Source organism: Vidua chalybeata, chromosome 10 (genome assembly GCF_026979565.1).
Source record: "Vidua chalybeata isolate OUT-0048 chromosome 10, bVidCha1 merged haplotype, whole genome shotgun sequence".
Taxonomy (NCBI): domain Eukaryota; kingdom Metazoa; phylum Chordata; class Aves; order Passeriformes; family Viduidae; genus Vidua; species Vidua chalybeata.
The window spans coordinates 20,120,679-20,139,881 of NC_071539.1; the positions used below are offsets into that span (position 1 = coordinate 20,120,679).

Below are 19,203 nucleotides of genomic sequence, written 5' to 3' on the forward strand. Positions count from 1 at the left end.
TGATGAGGGAAACGGACCCATGAAAGGCACCAGCACACAGGTGCTGCAGGTGACGAGAAGCATTTCAGCTCCAGGATAGAAGCTGGTGTTATCCTGGGATAACATTGCAGTTCCAGAGGAAGGTCACATCCTCTGCTCCACAGCCTCCTGCTGCAAGGGAATTGCCCTTTCCCAACTGATCCCCAGTGCGGGTGAGCAGCACGGCACGAGGCACAGGAGAAGGGAGGTTAGCCCGGGCAGGGCATCGTGTCCAGAGCTGTCCTGGGGATGACAAACCAGCCGCCAGCACGGCCAGGGCTGTTGTGTAATGTGTCATGCAGAGCCTGCTCGTGTGGAAGTACTGCTTCACCTCTGAGCCAAGCTGGATTGCTCTCAGCTGTGGCACCTGAGTGATAAGGGGCAAACTGCCCCAGTTTGCTGGGCATAGCGTGACTCCTTCTCCAGTCCTGGAGAAAAGTCCTCCCTGGAACCAGGCACTTGGGTTGGCTTGTAACTCCTGATGGGTTTCCTGCCCTCTATTTTGCTCCTTCACTCACTGGTGGACAGAAGTAGACAAAGGACAAAATAAAATGTATTTAGACAAAAGAGGCATGCACCCTTTTCAAACACAAACTCTACCAGAAACAGGAAAATTATCTAATTCCATCATGTAAAGAAGGGATGGGGAAAAAACAAAAACCAAGCACATTTGCTTTTTTTTTTCCCCCACTATCTCATGTGACACCATATAACCTGTCATTAGATAATCAAAGCAGTTTAATTAAATAAAAATCAAAAGTTAAACATCCAGTGTGCCTGAGAAGGGAATACAGACCAACCTATTTCCCACAACAAACCAGAAGATACGTTCACTAGACATGTGACATGGGAGACTTTGTCCCAAAGCATCAAGCCTGGAGCTAGTTTGGCTCCCTCTCACTCTGCTCTGCCCTTTGCTAGAGGTCTGCCACCTCCCTGCCTGCCTGCAAGCAGTGTCCCTGCCTGCACAGCTCTTGTGCCGTGCCCTTCCAGGGCACCCTCTGATCATGGGAAAACCTGGTCAGTGCCAGGCCATGATTCAAGCTGGTCAATTAGAGCCTGTTGAGCCCCAAGACCTGGTAGCTGTAGTCAAGCAAGATGCTGGGAGTGATGGGAACACATTTCCACACTGAAGGGATGCCAGAAGATGTTTCTGCTTGGACAAAGCCAGGTGGGGATAATGGCAACAGCGGATAGAGTCTGGATGCAGAAAGCACCACGGGGCTGGTTAGTCAGGCTGATGTATTTGTGGTTTTCCTGGCATTTATTAGAGCTTCCTCTGCAGCAGGGAGAAGAGACAGTACCAGGGGACAGCAAGGGACTGCCCCTTGCTCTCTGCCCAAACCTGCTCTCTCCACTTCATTTGACTTTACCGCTGAAAGCTGCTGCACCCTTGTGCCATCTGTCCCACAGCAGATTCCAGTTGGCTGGCTGCAGAAGAGCAGGGAATTGAGGGGAGGTGGCTGCACAAGAAAGAACTGAAACAAACTGGGAAATAGGTTGAAGACAGGGTTTAGTAGATCCGGCAGGTGTTGATTGAACTGTGATCCTAATTTTCTTGGCTCCAACCATTACTTGCATTGTGAGCCGTAAATGCTGCTCCCTGCCTTCCCCAAAGACAGACTGGAAGAGGAGTACAGCTGTGATGACCTGCAGGCAGTGCAAAATGAGACAGGTCTTTACACAGCAGTGTGTGAAGACAGTGAGTGAGGCTGGGGCTGACAGAGAAGGCTGGATGAAGGCAGTGGTGACCTACAGCAGGTAGGGGACTGAGATCAATTATCAGCCAAAATGATTCCCTGCAAAGGTTTTGGAAGGCCCGTGGCTTTGTTTATAGGCCTGTAGCACTTTGGGTTTTATTGGAAGAGGCAGTGCAATTGAAGCACCAGTTTCAGGAGATCAGCCTCCGTCAGAGGAATCACAGCTTGGGGCTCTGCCGGCTGAGGTAGGACATCCACTCCTTGAGCGGGGGGTTCCCCACAGCCACCAGCTTTTTCAGAAAGGCACTGGGCTGTAGCCCGGGCACATCAGGGTGGGCCTCGGAGTATTTCTGCAGTTTAGCCAGCACGCGGGAGAGCCCCACAGTGGAGGCGTAGAACATGGGGCCGCCCCTGTGCTTTGGCCACCCATAGCCATTGATGTAGATGACATCCAGGTGCTCTGGGCCTGATGCTATTCCCTCATCCAGGATGGCAAACCCCTCGTTGATGAGGGAAAACAAACACCGCTCCAGGATTTCCTCCTGGTCTATAAAGCGGGTCTTGATGCGATGGGTGTCTCTGTACTGGGACAGGAAGTTGTGGAGCCATGGGTCTGGCGTGGCTGTCCTGCCCCCAGCCTTCTCGTACTGGTACCAGCCCTTGCCGGTTTTCTGGCCGAAGCGGCCCTGCTCACACAGGAGGTCTGGCAGGGGGCTGTAGCGCTGGCCGTGCCGCTGCCGGGCCGGCGTGCCTGCGGGGAGGGATGGCCCAGTCAGGCCCTGATCCTTCCGAGACCTCCAGCCCACATCCAGCCCAGCCAGGTCAGACATGCGGAAAGGGCCTATCTTAAACCCAAAATCTTCAAGAACCTGATCTACTGCTTCTGGTCTGCTTCCTTCCTCTAAAAGGAAAACTGCTTGTTGGACGTACGGAAACATCATGCGATTCCCAGCAAACCCAAAACAGTTCCCTACCACCACTCCCACTTTTTTCAGGGCTTTGGCCAGCTGCATAGCAGTGGCGATGGCGGTGGGGGACGTGTGGCGGCCGTAGATGATTTCCAGCAGCCTCATCACGTGGGCAGGGGAGAAGAAGTGGGTGCCAATGACCTGCTGTGGGCAGCTCGTGGCAGAAGCTATTTCGTCGATGTTCAGGGCTGATGTGTTTGTACACAGCAAGGCTCCTGGCTTGCAGATCTTTGACAGCTTGTGGAATATTTCCTTCTTCAGTGCCATGTTCTCAAACACAGCCTCGATGACTAGGTCTACATCGCGCAACAGATCAAAGTCCACAGTGAACTGGAGACGTGCAGGGTTATGGAAATCCAGGGTCTGGGCACCCCCCTCCATTTTCATAGCCTCACGTTCCAAAAGGAGCATCACAGCTTTTCTTCCCTTGTTCAGATATTCCAGATCCTGCTCCAGGGCTACCAAAGGTATGTTGGCCTTAACCAGAGAAGTCACAATGCCTCGGCCCATCGTTCCCAGCCCTAGGGATAAAAGCAAGATAGAATCAAAGACTATGAATTGAAAATTAATCTCTTGAAAGTAGCATTTCCTTTGTATCTCCAGGATAAAAGGTGGAGGCCTCTTGAAAACAAGTAGTGCACACATAGAAAACAGATACTAAAGACTGGGAAAAAGGAAGGTGAATTTGCTCTTTCAGTGAGCCTAAATGTTTGAAAAGAGGTAGCACAAAGGCGAGTTAGTACCCTCACAAGCTTACAAAATGCCAGTGGGATTCACCAAGTGTGCACAGATCGTGTGATTCATGTCTTATCTCTGCAAAGTTTTATACCTATGGAAACCAGGATCATTGAGGAGTGAGAACCTGGGGATCAAAGAGAGAAACTCTGAGTTACATCTGCAACCCTGTTATGACTTTCTGCAGGCAGGTTCAAAGCAAGATTTCACCCTGAGGATATCAGTGCCTCACTGTTCCTGTGAGATTGTCTGTTATGGGCATTGAACAGATTCAGTTCCCCAGAGATTTTGACACTGGCAAGGTTCAAAGAGTTGGTTTCTCCCTCGTCCTTCCAAGTTTCCTCTTTGTCTCCCTCCTTTTCTCCCTCTGTGCTTCATTGCGTGATTTTTGAAGCAAAAAAAATTTGGCTGCTATTTCTGTAAAGACTTGTATGCTGATCTGCTCTAAACTTTGTCTCTTAGGCCTCCTGTGTCTCTCAGTGCCTGGTCAAACGGGATGGAACTAATGCAGTGTTCTTAATCTAGATTTCAACATCTTCTCTCTCCTTTTAAATCACACAGCCACATCAGTAGCCTTTTGCCTTTGTTCACTTCCTGTCAGGTACCTCTGCCCACCAGGAACTCTTCAAGCCCTCCAACACAGGCCATTCCAAACTTCTGGAGATTCTCAAAGTCAGTTTTCCTTGTCCAACCACACAGTTAAAGCTTTTGTGCAGAATTCCTGTAACTGAGAATCCATTCACACTGTAATTTTTTTCCTCCAAGGTCTGTAAATGTGCTACCCCCAGCTCATACCCCCAGGGAATGCCAGTGTAGAGATCACTGGCTTGATCCTTTGCACCAGCTCTGTCCTCTGTGGCATTAAATGACCCTGCACTTTCCTGTGACACATGACCCACACCACTTATCCTGCTCTCCCATGGTGGAGGCTTTTCCAACTAAATTAATACAAACTAGTGAGGGAAGGTCAGCACAATTTTACCAGCTTTGAAAGTGCGGAGCCTCTGAATGGAAGGATTATTAATATCCTAAATATAGCAGCAACCAGACAAAGTATAGGTTTGTTATAATTCTGTAAAAATGATTTTTTAAATCTCAGGTTTACAAACGAAAGTCAGCTAAATGAATAAACAGAAACAAGGGGATTAAAAATTTTGTCTAAATCAGCTTTGTAAAGAAGAGCTGAAATGATGTCATCGTTTAAACAAGTTCCAGCAACCAAGGTCAGACAAGGTAGACTGTTTTTCCTGCATGCTACACACTCTTGGTTTAGTTCTGCCCACCTTCAGCTTGTGTGCACACAAGACAGTTCAAACATTCCCTGCTTAGCCACCAGAAGATAGTTTTTATTGGCATCACTAGCTGGCAGCCTGCTTACAAACCATCATTACACTCCCGAGCAAATGCTGAAGTTCCTTTCTAGGAAATTAGATTTGCTACTTCATAATCAAGTTCTGCTGAAAACTAATTTGAAAATAAATCCAGAATAACATCAACCAACTCTTAGTAATTCAGTGTCTATGGTTTGCTGGCTGAAAAAACCTGAACGTGAGTAGCTCCTCCCACCATGCTCACTCTCCAGAGCCTTTGATGCAGGAGCAGGTACAGTTAGGGACAGGTTTTCCCTGGCTCTGGCGAGCCACACAAAGTGCTTTCTTCCTGCAGTGCAGGAGGGTAACTCACCCCCCAAACCCAGCCCCATCTGTCAGGCTCTCTTCAGACATCAAGCTGAAGTGTTTGCAGTCCCACATGGCTCCCTCTTGAAGTCTCTTCCTTCCCACCATGGAGGCCTGGGGTTTCTCTCTAGAATTTCCAAGTTCTCCACACATCCTGAGTCTTATGCACTCCCAATCCTCCCAGCTTCAGTCTTGTGACTGAAATCCTAGTGATTCCCTTGCCATATGAACACACTGCCTTTTCCTAAATCAAAACCACTTTTGTGAGCAGGTGTTCCCCAAACTTCTTTCCCAGGGAAGCTCTGCAGTGGAGGCAGGTGATTCCCCTGGTTGCTTTCATCATGAGTACTCCATGTAGGTTTTAGCCATCCCATGAGAGACAGGCACACATGCTTGTAGTACTACACTTTCTAGGCCACGAGAACATATAGATAAGACATGAGCTTGCCATGCTTGTTTCTGACCTAGAAAAGCTGTCTCTCAACTTCCTCCAGAACTCTGCAATGGCCTGTATGAAATGATGTTTAATGAAGCTGGCAGAGAGAGTAATGAAAGCCCCAAGGGTTTGTTACATTAGAGCTTGCACAGCATGATTCCCCTGGAAATATTTCCTAAAATTGGGCTATAAAACTAAGGAGAGCTTTGGCTATCTAGCAGCAAAAGAGGCATTTCCGAGGACTCCTCTTCTGCAATTCAGAAAGGCAAGTGATCTTGGGGAAGAATGTGTTAGAGCAGAAAAATGGCAGGGGATCATTAGGCCTTACATGTGTAGAAGGCTGTGGAAGAAAGAGGAAGGGAGATGTCTCATGCTCAGCTCAGATCACACAGACTGAACACCGTGAAGAACAGCTCCAGAATTTCTGCTGTATGTTGCATTTTCTTACTCAATAATGTTCTCCCTTCCCCAAACCAGGAAAACCCCTGTATTTTCCTCTTCCATGCAGGGGACTAATTTCATGTCCAAGGCACAGCTTTCCAAAAAAGACTGAAATTTGCTTCAGGAGCAAGAACAGTGCCCAGCCATCCTACTCCTGGTCTTTTATTGTGAAACGAAGCTTTGACATATAATTAAAACTACACTTGTACATATGTAGTTCCAGGCCAAATATGGGTATGACAAATCCATTTGCTGGGCAAGCTGAGTGAATAATGATGGTTAATTATTGATTTGTCACGTGAGGTACTCAGAATATGAAAAATCATACAAAATTAATTGAAGGACTTTAAAATACAAATTTCAAAACAAAAGAACTTGAAATATGTACAAGGCAGATCATGTACAGTTGCGCACTACAGAAATACCTCTCTGTAGAAAACACTCTGAACTACAATGAATATTTGGACATTAAAATGCCTGGCAATTGAAATAATCCTTTATAGATTGGTAAAAATATGCAAGAACTGTTCTGGTTTTCCTGATAAAAACAACAATAAGCAATTGGCAGTAATGGGCTGCTATAGACTGAGGCTGCTGCTTTCTCTGTTTCAGGGTATCAGTTTCAAGCAGAAATAATGTGATACTCCAGGCAAGCAGGGAGCTGTGGGGAGATGCAGATGCAAGGGACAGAGAGAAAAGAACCTTCTTCCTGGGTGTTGAGGAACCAGAGAAAGTGAAAAGAGGTGGGAGCCAAGAGTTCAGAACAGCAAAAGCAAAGGAAACAAAAAGTCAACATGGAAAAGTCAACATGATCTTCTCAGTTGCTTCTCACAGTGCAGCAATAAGAGATGGAAGCAGCAGCATCATGCAACATGGTTTTAGTGTGTGAAACAGCACAGCACTGTCTGTGGGAAAGTGGGGTCTGCATGATTTCTGAGGAGCCTAAATGGAAGCAGCATCTTTCTCTAACTGCCCAACAATTCTTTTTAGTGTGGGGCTGACTGAGCACCGGCACAGGCTGCCTGGAGAAGCTGTCGAGTCTTCATCCTTGGAGATGTTCAAGAGCTGTCTGGACATGGTCCTGAGCAAGTGGCTCTAGGTGACCCCATGTTAGAAGAGATTTTGGACAAGATGACAATCAGAGGTGCCTTCTTGCCTCAAGGATTCTGTGGTTCTGCCTATGGCTTCCCATCCCTGGGGTGCAGCTGCTCCCTGCCAGTAAATAATTAACTGGATGTGTTGAATGTGGCTAATATCAAGGTTGCCTGTTACCCTAGGCGTGCTAAGCAGGAGCAAGGAAGAAACCTCTTGGTACCTGGCTATGGTGTAAATACTCCTGGAATGCTGCTCCCACTTTGGCTATGCACATTTTATGACATGTTGAAAAATTTGGGAAAGTTCAGGGTAAATCAAATGACCAGAGTGTGGCAGATCATGCTTTGCAGCAGAAGTATCAAAGCACTTAGTTTATTTTTTCTGCAGAAGGAGGAGTTAACTTGGGCATTGTCTGTAATCAGCTATGAAAACACTGAAACCTGGAGGTGAGGCCGGGGCAATTTCAGACTATAATTCAGAAATCTGTTCAGAGATAAGTGGCAAATACTTAATCCAATGAAAGAGACATGCAGCCCAACCAATTCTGCTTGGAAATAAAGTAGAGATGATGTTTCTACTAGAAACTTTTAAATAGAGGTTGCATTTGTCCTCAGAATTCCCTCTAGCTCAGTTACAGACCCAAAATAGGAAGCTCAGCCCTAACAGCCCTTCTAGCTAAACTGTCACTGTGATTAGGTCTTTGCAAGTGTGTTGTTCTGGCATGGTTTAGCAGCAGGGAGCAGAGAATGTGCCTCCTGGTCACCTGGTCATTCCCCCAAACTCCAACACGGACCCTCCTGTCAAAGCACGCACTGCAGGACTGACCTCTGTGGAACTGACAAAAGTGTGTGTCCAAACTTCTGTGCTCTTCAAGTCACAGGACAAATCTGGTAACAATTAATGCCTCTTTACCCGAATGTTTTAACAGCCACAGATCCTTCTCACAGGGTTTGTGGACTGACGTTTAAAACCCCATTTCTATTAAAAATATGGCATGGCAGCTAATGAAGAGAACTTAAAAAAAAATCTCTGTGGCCTAAAATGAGTTGTCAGACAGCTCAAGAGCCATGAGAAGTACCCAGGAAAAAAAGCAGTGTTGATCTGGTGAGATTTCCTTGAAACAGAATGGATGTTTTCCAAGTGCTCCATTACTTGTCTAACCATTTTTGAGTGCTACTATCAACAGCTAGAGCTGAAAGATATTTTTTTTTTAATCTCAGCAGTGCACTGAAGGTTTTATTTAAATTGCTCTTATAAAAAATTAATGAAGGCATTATCTTGCTGGGCTACAAAATGGCAGGAGTGGATCCCAGTGAGATGAAATCTTCTTAAAATACAGCTGTCAAAACATTTTTGTATTAATATATCCCTGAATGACTCTGTGCACATGCACTTGCAGTACAGAACTAGACCAGGAGGAGGAGAATTTCCTACAGACCTGCTTCTAGCACAAAGCAAAACTGGGTCTTGTTGTTTAAAAGGGAGCAGGCTGCTTATGGTCCCCACACGAAGCTGTCTCTGAAGCGAGAGAAAGCTATTTTTCCAAAGGAAGAGGACACATCAGGCGCTAATCTAGTGGCATGTGAGCTGCCATCTGAATTTGGAGCCTCCCAGTGCAGTGACAACTTCACCAATGGGTGTGGAGCATCTGTGGGTGTGAAGGGTGCGAGCTGGGGACTCCCGGCGGAGCTGCTGGCTGTGCTCAGTGCCCATCCCGGCCGTTCGCTGTCCTTACCTATGACGGCGGCCTTGCGCACGGGCTGCGGGGCAGCGCTGCTCCAGGAGGCTCCGCCGGGAGTTGCCCACCTGCGCACGGCTCTCTCGGCGAAGAAGGCGTGCTGCAGCGCCCGGGCCTGCCCCGAGGTCAGCAGCACCTGGAACAGCTCCCGCTCCCGCCGCACCCCCTCGGCAAAGGGCCTCTCGGCGGCGGCTCGCACGGCCTGGAAGCACAGCTCCGGAGCCAGGCACCCCCGCGCCTCTTTCTTCACCTTCACAAGAGCTTCACGCAGAAACGCTTCCATGTCGGGCACTTTGGGAATTGGCTTAAGGCTGAGCCTGCGGGGTCCCAGGGGCTGACCTGGGGAGAGAGAGATGGAGTTACGGAACAAAGCATCCACATCTTTTCAGATGTAGCCTTCCCAGACTTCCAGACCCTTTTCCACAGGCTGGGACGGCAGTCTGCCTCTTCTTCTCCAACTCCCACTGCATGAGGGCTTGCATGGCAGAGTGAGCTGGGTCTAGAACTAAAGCTTCTGACATTTCTCCTTATTTCTGCTTGCTCTGACAATTACGATTTTTCAAGTCCCTTCTCAGACTTCAAAAAAAGTAAGACTTTATTTTCAAATAAGTAATTCTCTCCTTCCTTTGCTCAGCTTCAGAGTGCCCTGACTTTCCAGTTCTCTACAGTCCTAGCTGCCATTTTCATATGGATCCTTCTATAGGCTCAGTAACGAAGTTTTCCTCCAGTATTGTTTAGTATTCAGGATCCAGTTGACACTATCCAGAGGCATTCCAGCCAGAGGCCCAACCCAGACATTGACAAGAGACTGGAAAACACCCTGACTTCTTCCCTGACTGAAGGAGCCCCTCAAGTCACTTTGGGACCAACCAAAAGGAGATCTCACTCAGCATGAGTTGGGCAGCAAATGGGAGAGTTCATGTTTGTGTCAGCAAGGGATGAATCAAGCAGCCACACAAATATGTGAAGTTTATTACAGAGAGAGGTTGCTATGGTGATACCTAGAAAGGGTTTTAATTGAGAGAACATAGTTATGGTTCAGATGCCAAAATTCTCTATCTTCTTTGTAAGTACAGACCTGGCCATACTCAGGTGTTCCTCTGCTCTAAAGGCAGCTTGCTCAGTAAAGACCACGGAGGAACAAGATCAGCAATTCAGGAGGTATCCCCTTGATACTGCAGCATTCTCACAAAGACCCTGCTGTCATCACAGCCATATCCAGATCATTAACTGCAGCATGGCACTGCATGGATTGCTAGTGCTGTTCCCTGAAGCAGCCAGGACTGCCACCAAAGTCAGGTTGTGGGCTGAGAACCTTATGCTGAAGCTCTCTGGGGACAGTGTCTCATTGCTCTGGCCTCTTAGATGAGCTCTGCCATGGGGGCACACTTCCTTACAAGGCAGCATATTGCATCTGGCTCCCCTTTCTCTTCCTGTTGTCTGAGCTAGGGAAGTGCCAGTGCACCAGCAGAATACTCAGGAAATCCTACAGGGGATACTGAAGAGCAGGAATAATGGCAGCACTGCAGGCATGGCTGCCTGAGATACATGTCCTCACTCTAGCTCTTCCTCCAAGACTGAGCAGTGCTTAGGAGAAACTGAAATACAAGTTTCCAGGATGAGTTAATACACTGATTTCTTGTAACAAAGGTCTTCAGAGCTCAGGTTTTTAATTAAGCCTCTTAGTGAGCACAAAAAGATGAACACTCACTGTGTAAGTAGCTTCCCTTGTAATCACAGTTCATAAAAATGTTTTCACATTGACAGTGGATATAATTTGTATCAGCCAGTATTGCAGGATTTAGTCAGGATAATGTTCCTTTATTTTGGAATAATTTTTTCCCCTAAGTTTTTAACCCAGAAATGCTCTTTATCTGCAGTTCTTTATTTAGGACTTAAATAGTGGGTTATATTCCATCACAAGAGGAAAGCTCAGGCTTGTCCCAGAAAGCTGATCTGATGGCTGGAAGATTGGGCAGATCAAGGGACTTCATATGACATCCAGTGGAAAGGGCTGGAAAAAAGGAATACCACTGGAAGCCTTTAAGCTTTGTCTTCAGACAGCAAACAGTACTGTAAGCACAAATAATGATGGGGGACAGCAGACAGTTCCTCAGACTAAAAAAAAAAAAAAAAAAACTCAGGGTCCTGTAATAAAACTCTTATTTTAGCTGCAAACTAAATAGGTTTTCTACAGCACCTCTGTGCAGTATCTTAGCTTCTGCAATGCTGATAAGAATAAAGGACATATTTATGATCAGGAAAGAATTATCAGAATCCAAATCTGGGAAGAGGAGATCAGTGTGGGACAACACCCGCAGCTTGATTTCTGAAAGCAAAGCAGCTGGAAGATGATGAACAGTGCCAGACATGAGTGCTGCAGGAAAAGCATCATCCACACACAGGAGCTCACACAGTCTCCTGCTTTGTTTACCAGGTTTGTAGTCCAGGGGGCACAAAGGGCAGATCAAGTCTATAAAATTTCTATCAGCAAATGCACCACGTATGCAGGCAGTATCAAATATTATGTTATTTAAAGAAAGAAATATCATCCCAGAGTTGTAAACCCTTGGGACACTGTGAGATGGCACATCCAGGAGACAGGGCCAGCCTAATGTTGTTCCTCATGCAGGGAACTGCTTGTGAATTTATGAGGAATAAAGCTGAGGCCTGCCCCTCAGGCTGCCAGAGACAATTCCAGGCCATGTCAGACCTTTCACAAACTCTGTTTTGTGTCCAAGGGACACTTGGCCAGGTCTCTGTCTAAGGAAGGTGTCAGCCAGAACCTTGAGCCCTGGGGAGAGATTAAAATGTCTTGATATTGTGCATCTTGGCAGAGATGGCTCATGGAAAGGTCTTGCAGCTCTAAAGGAGCCTCCCTTTCAAGGATGCAATTACCCACCAGCAGCATCTGTTCCACCCCTAGCTTTGATGAGCCTCAGAAGGAACAACTGCTTCCTCTGCAGCAACTCCCAGTAGCTTACAGGCAGAAACTCATCATTTTTCCCCACAGATTAATACCTGGGGGACTTCAGCTACTCAAATTGCTCTGGTTTTCCTTGCCTGTTTGGTGCAAGGAGTTGGTACTGCTCTGCTCTGAGGTCAATCAGCAGATGGGGTCAGAAAAACAAGGGGTGTATATGGAGAGTTTCAAAGTCTGCTGTGTGGTGGCCAGGAGCCAATTTCTCCTCCAGCTGAGGAAGACCAGAGCAGGCCAACAAGAAGTGGGCAGGATGAGATGCAAGCTGCTGCATGTCACCAGCAGTTCCAGCCATTTGTCAATTTTGTGATGCCATCAGCTGGGAAAAGCCTGAAATGCAACCTTGGATTACTGCAGTGATTGTCAAGCAAATGTAATGAAAGGACGTTCTCCTTGACCCCGCGGATTTAGCTCCTGTCTATTCCTTTTTAAAAATGCCTTCAGAAGTGAAGCTATTTCCTTTAACCTGGAGAAGCCAGTTTGCCTGAGAGGTCAGGGAATTATTCTTGCTTCCTATCTGCAATATATAAATACTGGTTTTCAATTAAAAATCTAACTCAGAATCAGTAATTGCCTCTGTGTATTCCTACACCCACTTACTGTTTCAGAGCATCTTTTGAAGGTGTTCATTAGGAACAATCCATAAAAATGTATGGATGAGAATGCTCTCCCAACGTGCCATAAAAGTAGCTCTGTGAGCTGTGTATCACAACAGTAGTCAAGTAACCCCTGACACAGTAAGGCAGTCATTTGAGACTGATCTCTTGCCATGAGATACTGCAGCTCTGGCGATGAAAAAGCTTTAGAAGAAAATTATTTCCGAATTGATTCTTTGAGAGTTATCTTGCAGTACAGCCTTCCCAGGAATAGAAATTCCAGTGGTGACAAAACCAGTTATTTAGCCAGACTGCGCTGTAAGAAGTCAGCAGTTGTAGCTTCATGTTTAAAAAAAATCTCATCAGAAACAAAATACTTCATTCCACACATGCCAGTGGAATTTTGTGATGGCATTTTTTGGGTACATTCTCTTTGGTTTTATTAAGATTATCTGAAAATCATTCAGTGAAGGGAGAACTCCATGTGAACAAACTCCAGACGAGCCATACAAGACTGTCATCTCTTCTGCAGCCCTGTTAGTGCTTGATGGAGAAAAATGAAAGTGCTGCCTTGTCTTTGTAGGACAGGAAATTCATTAACTTTAGGCAAAGGCCAAAGCAAGGAATGACTCAAAAGAAACATACAGGCCCTGGGTGCACCAATCTCTCAAATTGTTAGATAACCTGAGGGTAAATGGTGCATCAAAACTTGTCATGGTCTTCTGCGGGGTCTAATGAGAAATTTTTCAAGCAGGAAAGAAATAGATGAGCTGGCTCACCAGTGTTTTCACTGTTAAAATGTACTTTAAATGCCAGTAAAGCTGTTGGAAAGAGTCTGAAAGCATTTTTAAAGTTCTGTGGGAGTTGATATATAGTGTGATGTGAAACACCGTCAATGACATTACTCATTTTTGCTGGGATAACTCAAAGCAGAAATAAACAGTGAAATTCTAATAATGAGTAAGACTGGGACAGCTACCTGCTGGACCTTCAGCCAGGATCCTCGTATGCTTATACAACTCAAAAAAACCCCAAAAAAACAAACCCACATTGGTAGCTACAATTTCCAATGAAGATGAAACTAAAGAACAGGATTTTGCCAGTATTGGTAGTGGACATAAACTCCAGAAAGCAAGTTATCCTAAGAAATGGTGTGGTCAATGCTTCCTTCCTGAGGGTCTCCTGTAAGGCCAAGCTGGCTTTCACAACTGTCAGCCACTGCACAATGTCTGTCATGGAAGAAACAAGCATGCAAATATCTAAATTTCACCTGATTGCACATAGCATTTGTTGAAATCCAGAATGTCTTCTGGTTTGCCAGTTCCAGCAATGTATCTATTACTCATTTCATGACACACTGCTGCTGCTGTCATCAGTACTGGCATAGATTTCGTGCAAAGCATCATTCAGAGCCCAGAGGGTACATCACAGGGAGCACTGTTTGTTGGGTTAATTTGCCTAGAAGAGTGGTAATATTTCACTGCTCTCCCAACAGATGGAGCAACAGAATTCTCATTCAAAACAGACAAACCCAGCGAACCAAAGTACCTTTGTTTTTCTTAGAAGCAGCAGTAAGTACATCACCCATCTCTTGCTAAAGAATTATATTTAGTCTGATGACATAAAGGAAAGAGGACTGCTTATGTCATGGATTCTGTACTAGAAAATGAAGCCCTAACATACTGTAGGATGAATACAGTGAGAAGGATGGGCATCTGCTTTAGGAAACCCAGCCAAAGAATACCTTGGTGCCTATCTGGTATATCTCAAGGTGTGGGGAAGTGTACAAGACATTGATATTTAAGAACAGTCCATTCTTTGATTTACCTTAAAATATGGTTCACTCTTATCTAGGACAAAGGTTAGGCTGCCTCAGCTTCTAGCACACAGAAGGGGCCTTGTCTGTAGTGAAGAGAACTGGAGGAGCAAAACCAATATCCCAGCTTGGACAGCATTGCCTGTAAAGGCCATGTGATCAAAGCAGGAAGGTTTTTTTTCGGTTTCCTGCATTCATCTCACTGTGACTGAGCCCCAGATGAAATCCAGTGGTCAGGTTCCAAAGGTACAAGGAGGTCAGCAGTGGGAAAATGCCCTGTTTTCTCTAATGGCAATGCTCCTCATGCTGCACAAGGACTGTTCCTCTTCTTAAGTTAACTCCAGCAAATTTGATTCTGTTATTTCTAAGATGGGGGGAAAAAAATCTCTTCCCATCCCTCCCATATGCACAGGCCATTTTTTTTACATGGCACACAAAGGATTAGGGACAGTGTCACTTAAAAACCATGGATCATTAAATTGAGCACAGGATATGCCAGCCCCTCCACTACAGGGAGAAAGTTATTTTTGCTCAGCCATTATGGATGGTGCACCCAGAATGCGTGCAATGGCAGCTGAGATCCAGAGCTATATATGGATAGAGCACTTAGTCCCCAAAACCTGCAGAGTGCAACATCCCAGAGGAGCATGTGAGTTTGGATATACAATTAAAAAGCAGGAGGACTTGATATATATCTGTTCTCTCAATCTCACTTGAATTTCTGCTGCTTTCCAGCATCTGATTTTTTTCAATTCAGACAACAGGAAACAAATTCTGCAATTAATTCTATATTATATGGATGCCAAAACTCAAGAATGGAGCATATAAATTAGAACAAATTGGTGGGCTTTTTTTCTGACTCTTTTCAGCCCTGAAACATCACCAATTATTTCCTGGTACTGCTACAATTTGTTCCTCACCAATCACTTTGTTTGCCAAACGGATTGCTGCCTCAATGGTGTTTTCTTCCACGATTTCATCAACCAAGCCCAGCTTCAGTGCTTCAGTTGCTGGAATGTGTTTTCCTGCCATAAAAAGAGAAATAAGGTGACTACAGTGGAGCCTGATGGGCAATTTTGTTCTTTTCCATCTGATCAAATGACTTGTGCAGCTGGTAATTAGCCCTCATGGGTGGAAGCAAGTAGAATTACAACCCAAGCAGCCACACAGGTAAAAGATTCCTGGTTTCTGGACCAAGCTGGTATGACTCAATGCCATATTCTTCTATACAGACACAGCACTTACCTGTAGTGATCATATCCAGAGCAGCTGGTACTCCAATCAGTCTGGGGAGTCGCTGAGTGCCTTCAGCACCTGGAAGTAACCCTATAGTGACCTCTGGCAAACCCATCCAAGCCTAAAATGCAGTAAAATTAAACAAAAAATCTGATCAGAAAGAGTGGTAATTGCAAACTGAGCAAAATAGAGGAAAGACAAACAGATGTGAGTCACATTGCTCCTCTAGGAAGCCTCAGAATTTCTACATAGAAACCTCACCCTTGCTTTTTGCTACATAAAATATTTAAGGAAAAAACCCACTTGACCATTTGAAGGATTCCTGTACAAATGCACAAGGAAAACATGACCTTTCAGAGGATTTGTGTGCTAGTACAGCACTGGGGGATAGCTGTAGGGCCAACAGCATTCCCTAGCTTGACACATGTGTCAGTTATGCTTTCAAGTAGTTGTTGTCAACTGTTGGAGGGCACACTGGCTTAATTTCATCTCCCTACTCTAATTCTTGCAAGTTTAGTAAAGAGTTGGAAGGAACCTTGAAACCATCTTGTTTCTCTACCTGCCATGGGCAGGGACACCTTCCACTACTCCAAATTGCTCAGAACCCCATTTAACCTGGCTTTGAAAACCACTGAACTCTTCCCTAATCTTTCTTCACGTGTCTCTTGGTGCATTTGATATCTGGTAGAGTCACGGCAGATAAGCCAGATGCAGCTGGAAGTGTATGGAGGTCTTCTCGTAAAAAAATTTGTCTAGATTTTGTTGCCTTTAAAAAATACTTTGCACATTTTCTATTCAGCTTTTAAGAGATTTTGAGTTACTTTAAGGCCACTACTTATAGTTCCAGCAGTCATGGTACTTCATGATGCGGTTTAGTGGGCATGGTGGTAATTGGTCAAAGGATGGACTGAGTGATCTTGGAGATCTTTTCCAACCTTAATGATTCTATGATTTCATGGCCCTCACCTTAGGTGGCACAGAGGATGATGTGGAGTATCTCTTTATGCTGTTACAGCAACCCACACTGCCACAGAGAAAGTGACTCACAGCAGAAGTGAGGGGATGGCCCTGTCAGTGAGGAGTCTGTACAAGGAGACAGGTACTGCTCAAGGTGGTTCAGTATTCCTGAGCCTTGAAGGAGGGGATTGAAGAAAAAAGGCCCAGATCGTTCCTGAAGGCTCTTCAAGCTGTCTTTTGGTTGAAGTGCTCCCTGGGGATCCAGAGCTCATGAGGAATCTAACCATAAATGCTCCATGCTAGCTGAGTTTCAACTCCCTATAGAAACTAGGCCATGAGCAGAAAGAAGTGCAAAATTCACAGGGCTGGGGAAAAAAATAAATAAGAGAAAGTCACGCTGCATGAGTCAGTAAGATACAGCTGTCTGCATCAGAATACAGATAATGAGACCTAGGGCAAATTAACATTTGGTTTCTGAAGTTTCTACGCAGCCATCTTATCCTACTAGTTACTTTATATTTAGAAATGACTTGAAATTAGTTAGTTAGTAAGACTTAGGAAAGACGTCAAGGGTGCTGGTGTAGGTGAAGAATGTCTGAGCACACAGACCTGTGTCCTATAGCTATAAAGCCACTCTCCTCTGGGCAGAGGGTCCCGGGAAAGGCACCCTGTCCCTCTGCTCGTGCCATCTCTGCCTGGCTTCAGCAGCGCCTCTGGCCCGCAGGGTGTGTTACCTTCACGTGTGCAATGCGGTAGTGACAGCCCAGCGCCACCTCCAGGCCTCCTCCCAAAGCGACGCCTTCGATGGCCGCCACCACCGGCTTCTCGCTGCTTTCGATGAGAGACACGATGGGGCCCAGGGCACCTCCGTGTCTCTTCGGAGAGGAAAATCCTCGGATGTCAGCTCCTGAGGGAGTACCAAAAGATTAGGAGGAATTAGTAGGCGAGGAGGTGACTGGAGCAATCTTTCCCTCTGTGCCACTGGACTCGGCTGCTCACAGATGCCCAAGCCCTTGCAGAGAGTGCTGCTGGCAGGAGAGTGGTTAACAGGAATCAACCCCTTTTGGGACAACCTTCAAGGAACCCTGGATCTTTGATCCTTTTCACAGAGCTCCGAGGAAGGCTGAGTACAAAAATACGGAGTAACTGTAAGGGCCATGCAGTCACTGCAGAAATTTGCAAACATTCTTGGTGTGATATTGAGCCTGGAATAGTTTAGTGCAAGTTACTACAAACAAGCAATGTAGAACTCCACAGAAATTCCCTCGCTTTTCAGGCTTCTTGATCTGGAGGTCTGTTATTCACCACTGCCCCACCCCAGGTACATTCCATACACTAGACCAGTAAATGGTCCAGAGATTTTACATAAACCAAGCTACAGAGACTGAGGAAACACCAGGATGTTAGGGAGTTGAGCAGCTGTCCCTCATTTCAGAATGAACAGACCAGCTTACTTCTGACCTATTTCAAGGTCCAGCTTGTCATGTGCCCCATGTCAATTGTGGCACAGCAAAATAGACAAAGCACACTCTCTTGTGGCCATTTCCAGCCAAATCAGGACTTTTGCCAGCAGTGTTATGAAGTAGAGAATCTTCAGATATGATGTGTGGAGAGTGTTTCATCTTTTGTTCAGCCTGTGTTTGATGTCTTACCTGCACTGAATTTCCCATTTTCACCACAAATCATAACAGCTTTCACTGAGGGATCTGCCTCTGCCTTCTTCAGCCCATCCTCTAAAGCCTGGAGAACTGCCAGACTGAAATAAAATAGAGATTCAGTGAGTAGACATCCAAAACATCCCCCTTCCAAGAGGTCTGTGTTCTGAACACTGAGCAGCCCAGTGAAAATGAGCACCATGTCCAACAGGCAGTCTCCATGCCTGGCTGTTGCCACAGCCTCTCCAGGTGAATCCTGTCCTTAGCCTCCCTCTTACTCCAAGGACAAGCACCCAAACCCAACAGGCTGAGTGCTGACCTGTCAGTCACTGCCTGGAGAACTCATCTTCAGGCTATGACACTGCTGTTTCCACAACAAGCAGCACAGGGAAATGTTCTTTTGAAGATGTCTTTATGAATTAAACATTCAGATTTTCAGGAAAACAGTTTAGCATAATTTAGAAATAATTAATGCTAAACCACTGAAAATCTAAGAACTTTTTGAAAGGAGCTCTAGGGATAAAAAAGTTATCTTTCAAACACCTGACACAGGCTCTGCTGATGTTAATAATGTTTTCATCTCGTGAAGATCTGCACATAGGTCCAGACTTAAACTGGTGTGGGATCCTGTCAAGGGGCATTTGGGCATGAAACACTACACAGAACATGTCTTGACTCATCTGAACAGGTAACTCTGCAGACACCAGCAGTAAACATGGCCAACAAAGAATTAATGAAGAATTTCAAAATGGATCTGTAGAAGCATAAATAGTGTTTTTTCAAATCAGATATTTAAAAAGTCTGATCCAACTGAATGTCCACTTTGCATTTGCTTCTTTAAAGCTAATTCATGTGTTTGTATGGATGGACTTGGAGAACTTGGAGAAGGTGGTAACCATAGCAATAGTAGGTAAAAATAGAAGCATTAGCACTTTAGTAATAGAAATATTAATACAAAATTTATGTATATATAATTAGATACTAAAATGTACTGATATATGCACATACTGATATTGTTTGCGAGAGACTATTCTGTGTAGAGATGCCTCTGAAACAGAAAATCTGAGCCACAAGCAGTTGAAGGCTGGAGCAATATCCAAGAAGTATCATCCACACTTGCCCAGTCCTTTATAAAAACAGCTTTCCTTTCTAGACC

General features: G+C 45.5%; 1 protein-coding gene across 2 annotated transcripts in view; it reads right to left on the reverse strand.

Moving 5' to 3' along the window:
* Positions 1–553: 553 nt before the first annotated feature.
* Positions 554–19,203, reverse strand: part of EHHADH (enoyl-CoA hydratase and 3-hydroxyacyl CoA dehydrogenase) — a 29,529-nt gene continuing 10,879 nt past the window's right edge. For both annotated transcript variants that reach the window (XM_053952256.1, XM_053952257.1), the window contains exons 2-7: positions 18,045–18,148; positions 17,127–17,299; positions 15,445–15,556; positions 15,120–15,224; positions 8,805–9,146; positions 554–3,207 (exon numbers count right to left, since the gene is read on the reverse strand). In XM_053952256.1, the coding sequence (XP_053808231.1) occupies positions 1,937–3,207; positions 8,805–9,146; positions 15,120–15,224; positions 15,445–15,556; positions 17,127–17,299; positions 18,045–18,148 (2,107 nt within the window). In that variant the 3' untranslated portion in view covers positions 554–1,936. The remainder of the gene's footprint in view (positions 3,208–8,804; positions 9,147–15,119; positions 15,225–15,444; positions 15,557–17,126; positions 17,300–18,044; positions 18,149–19,203) is intronic.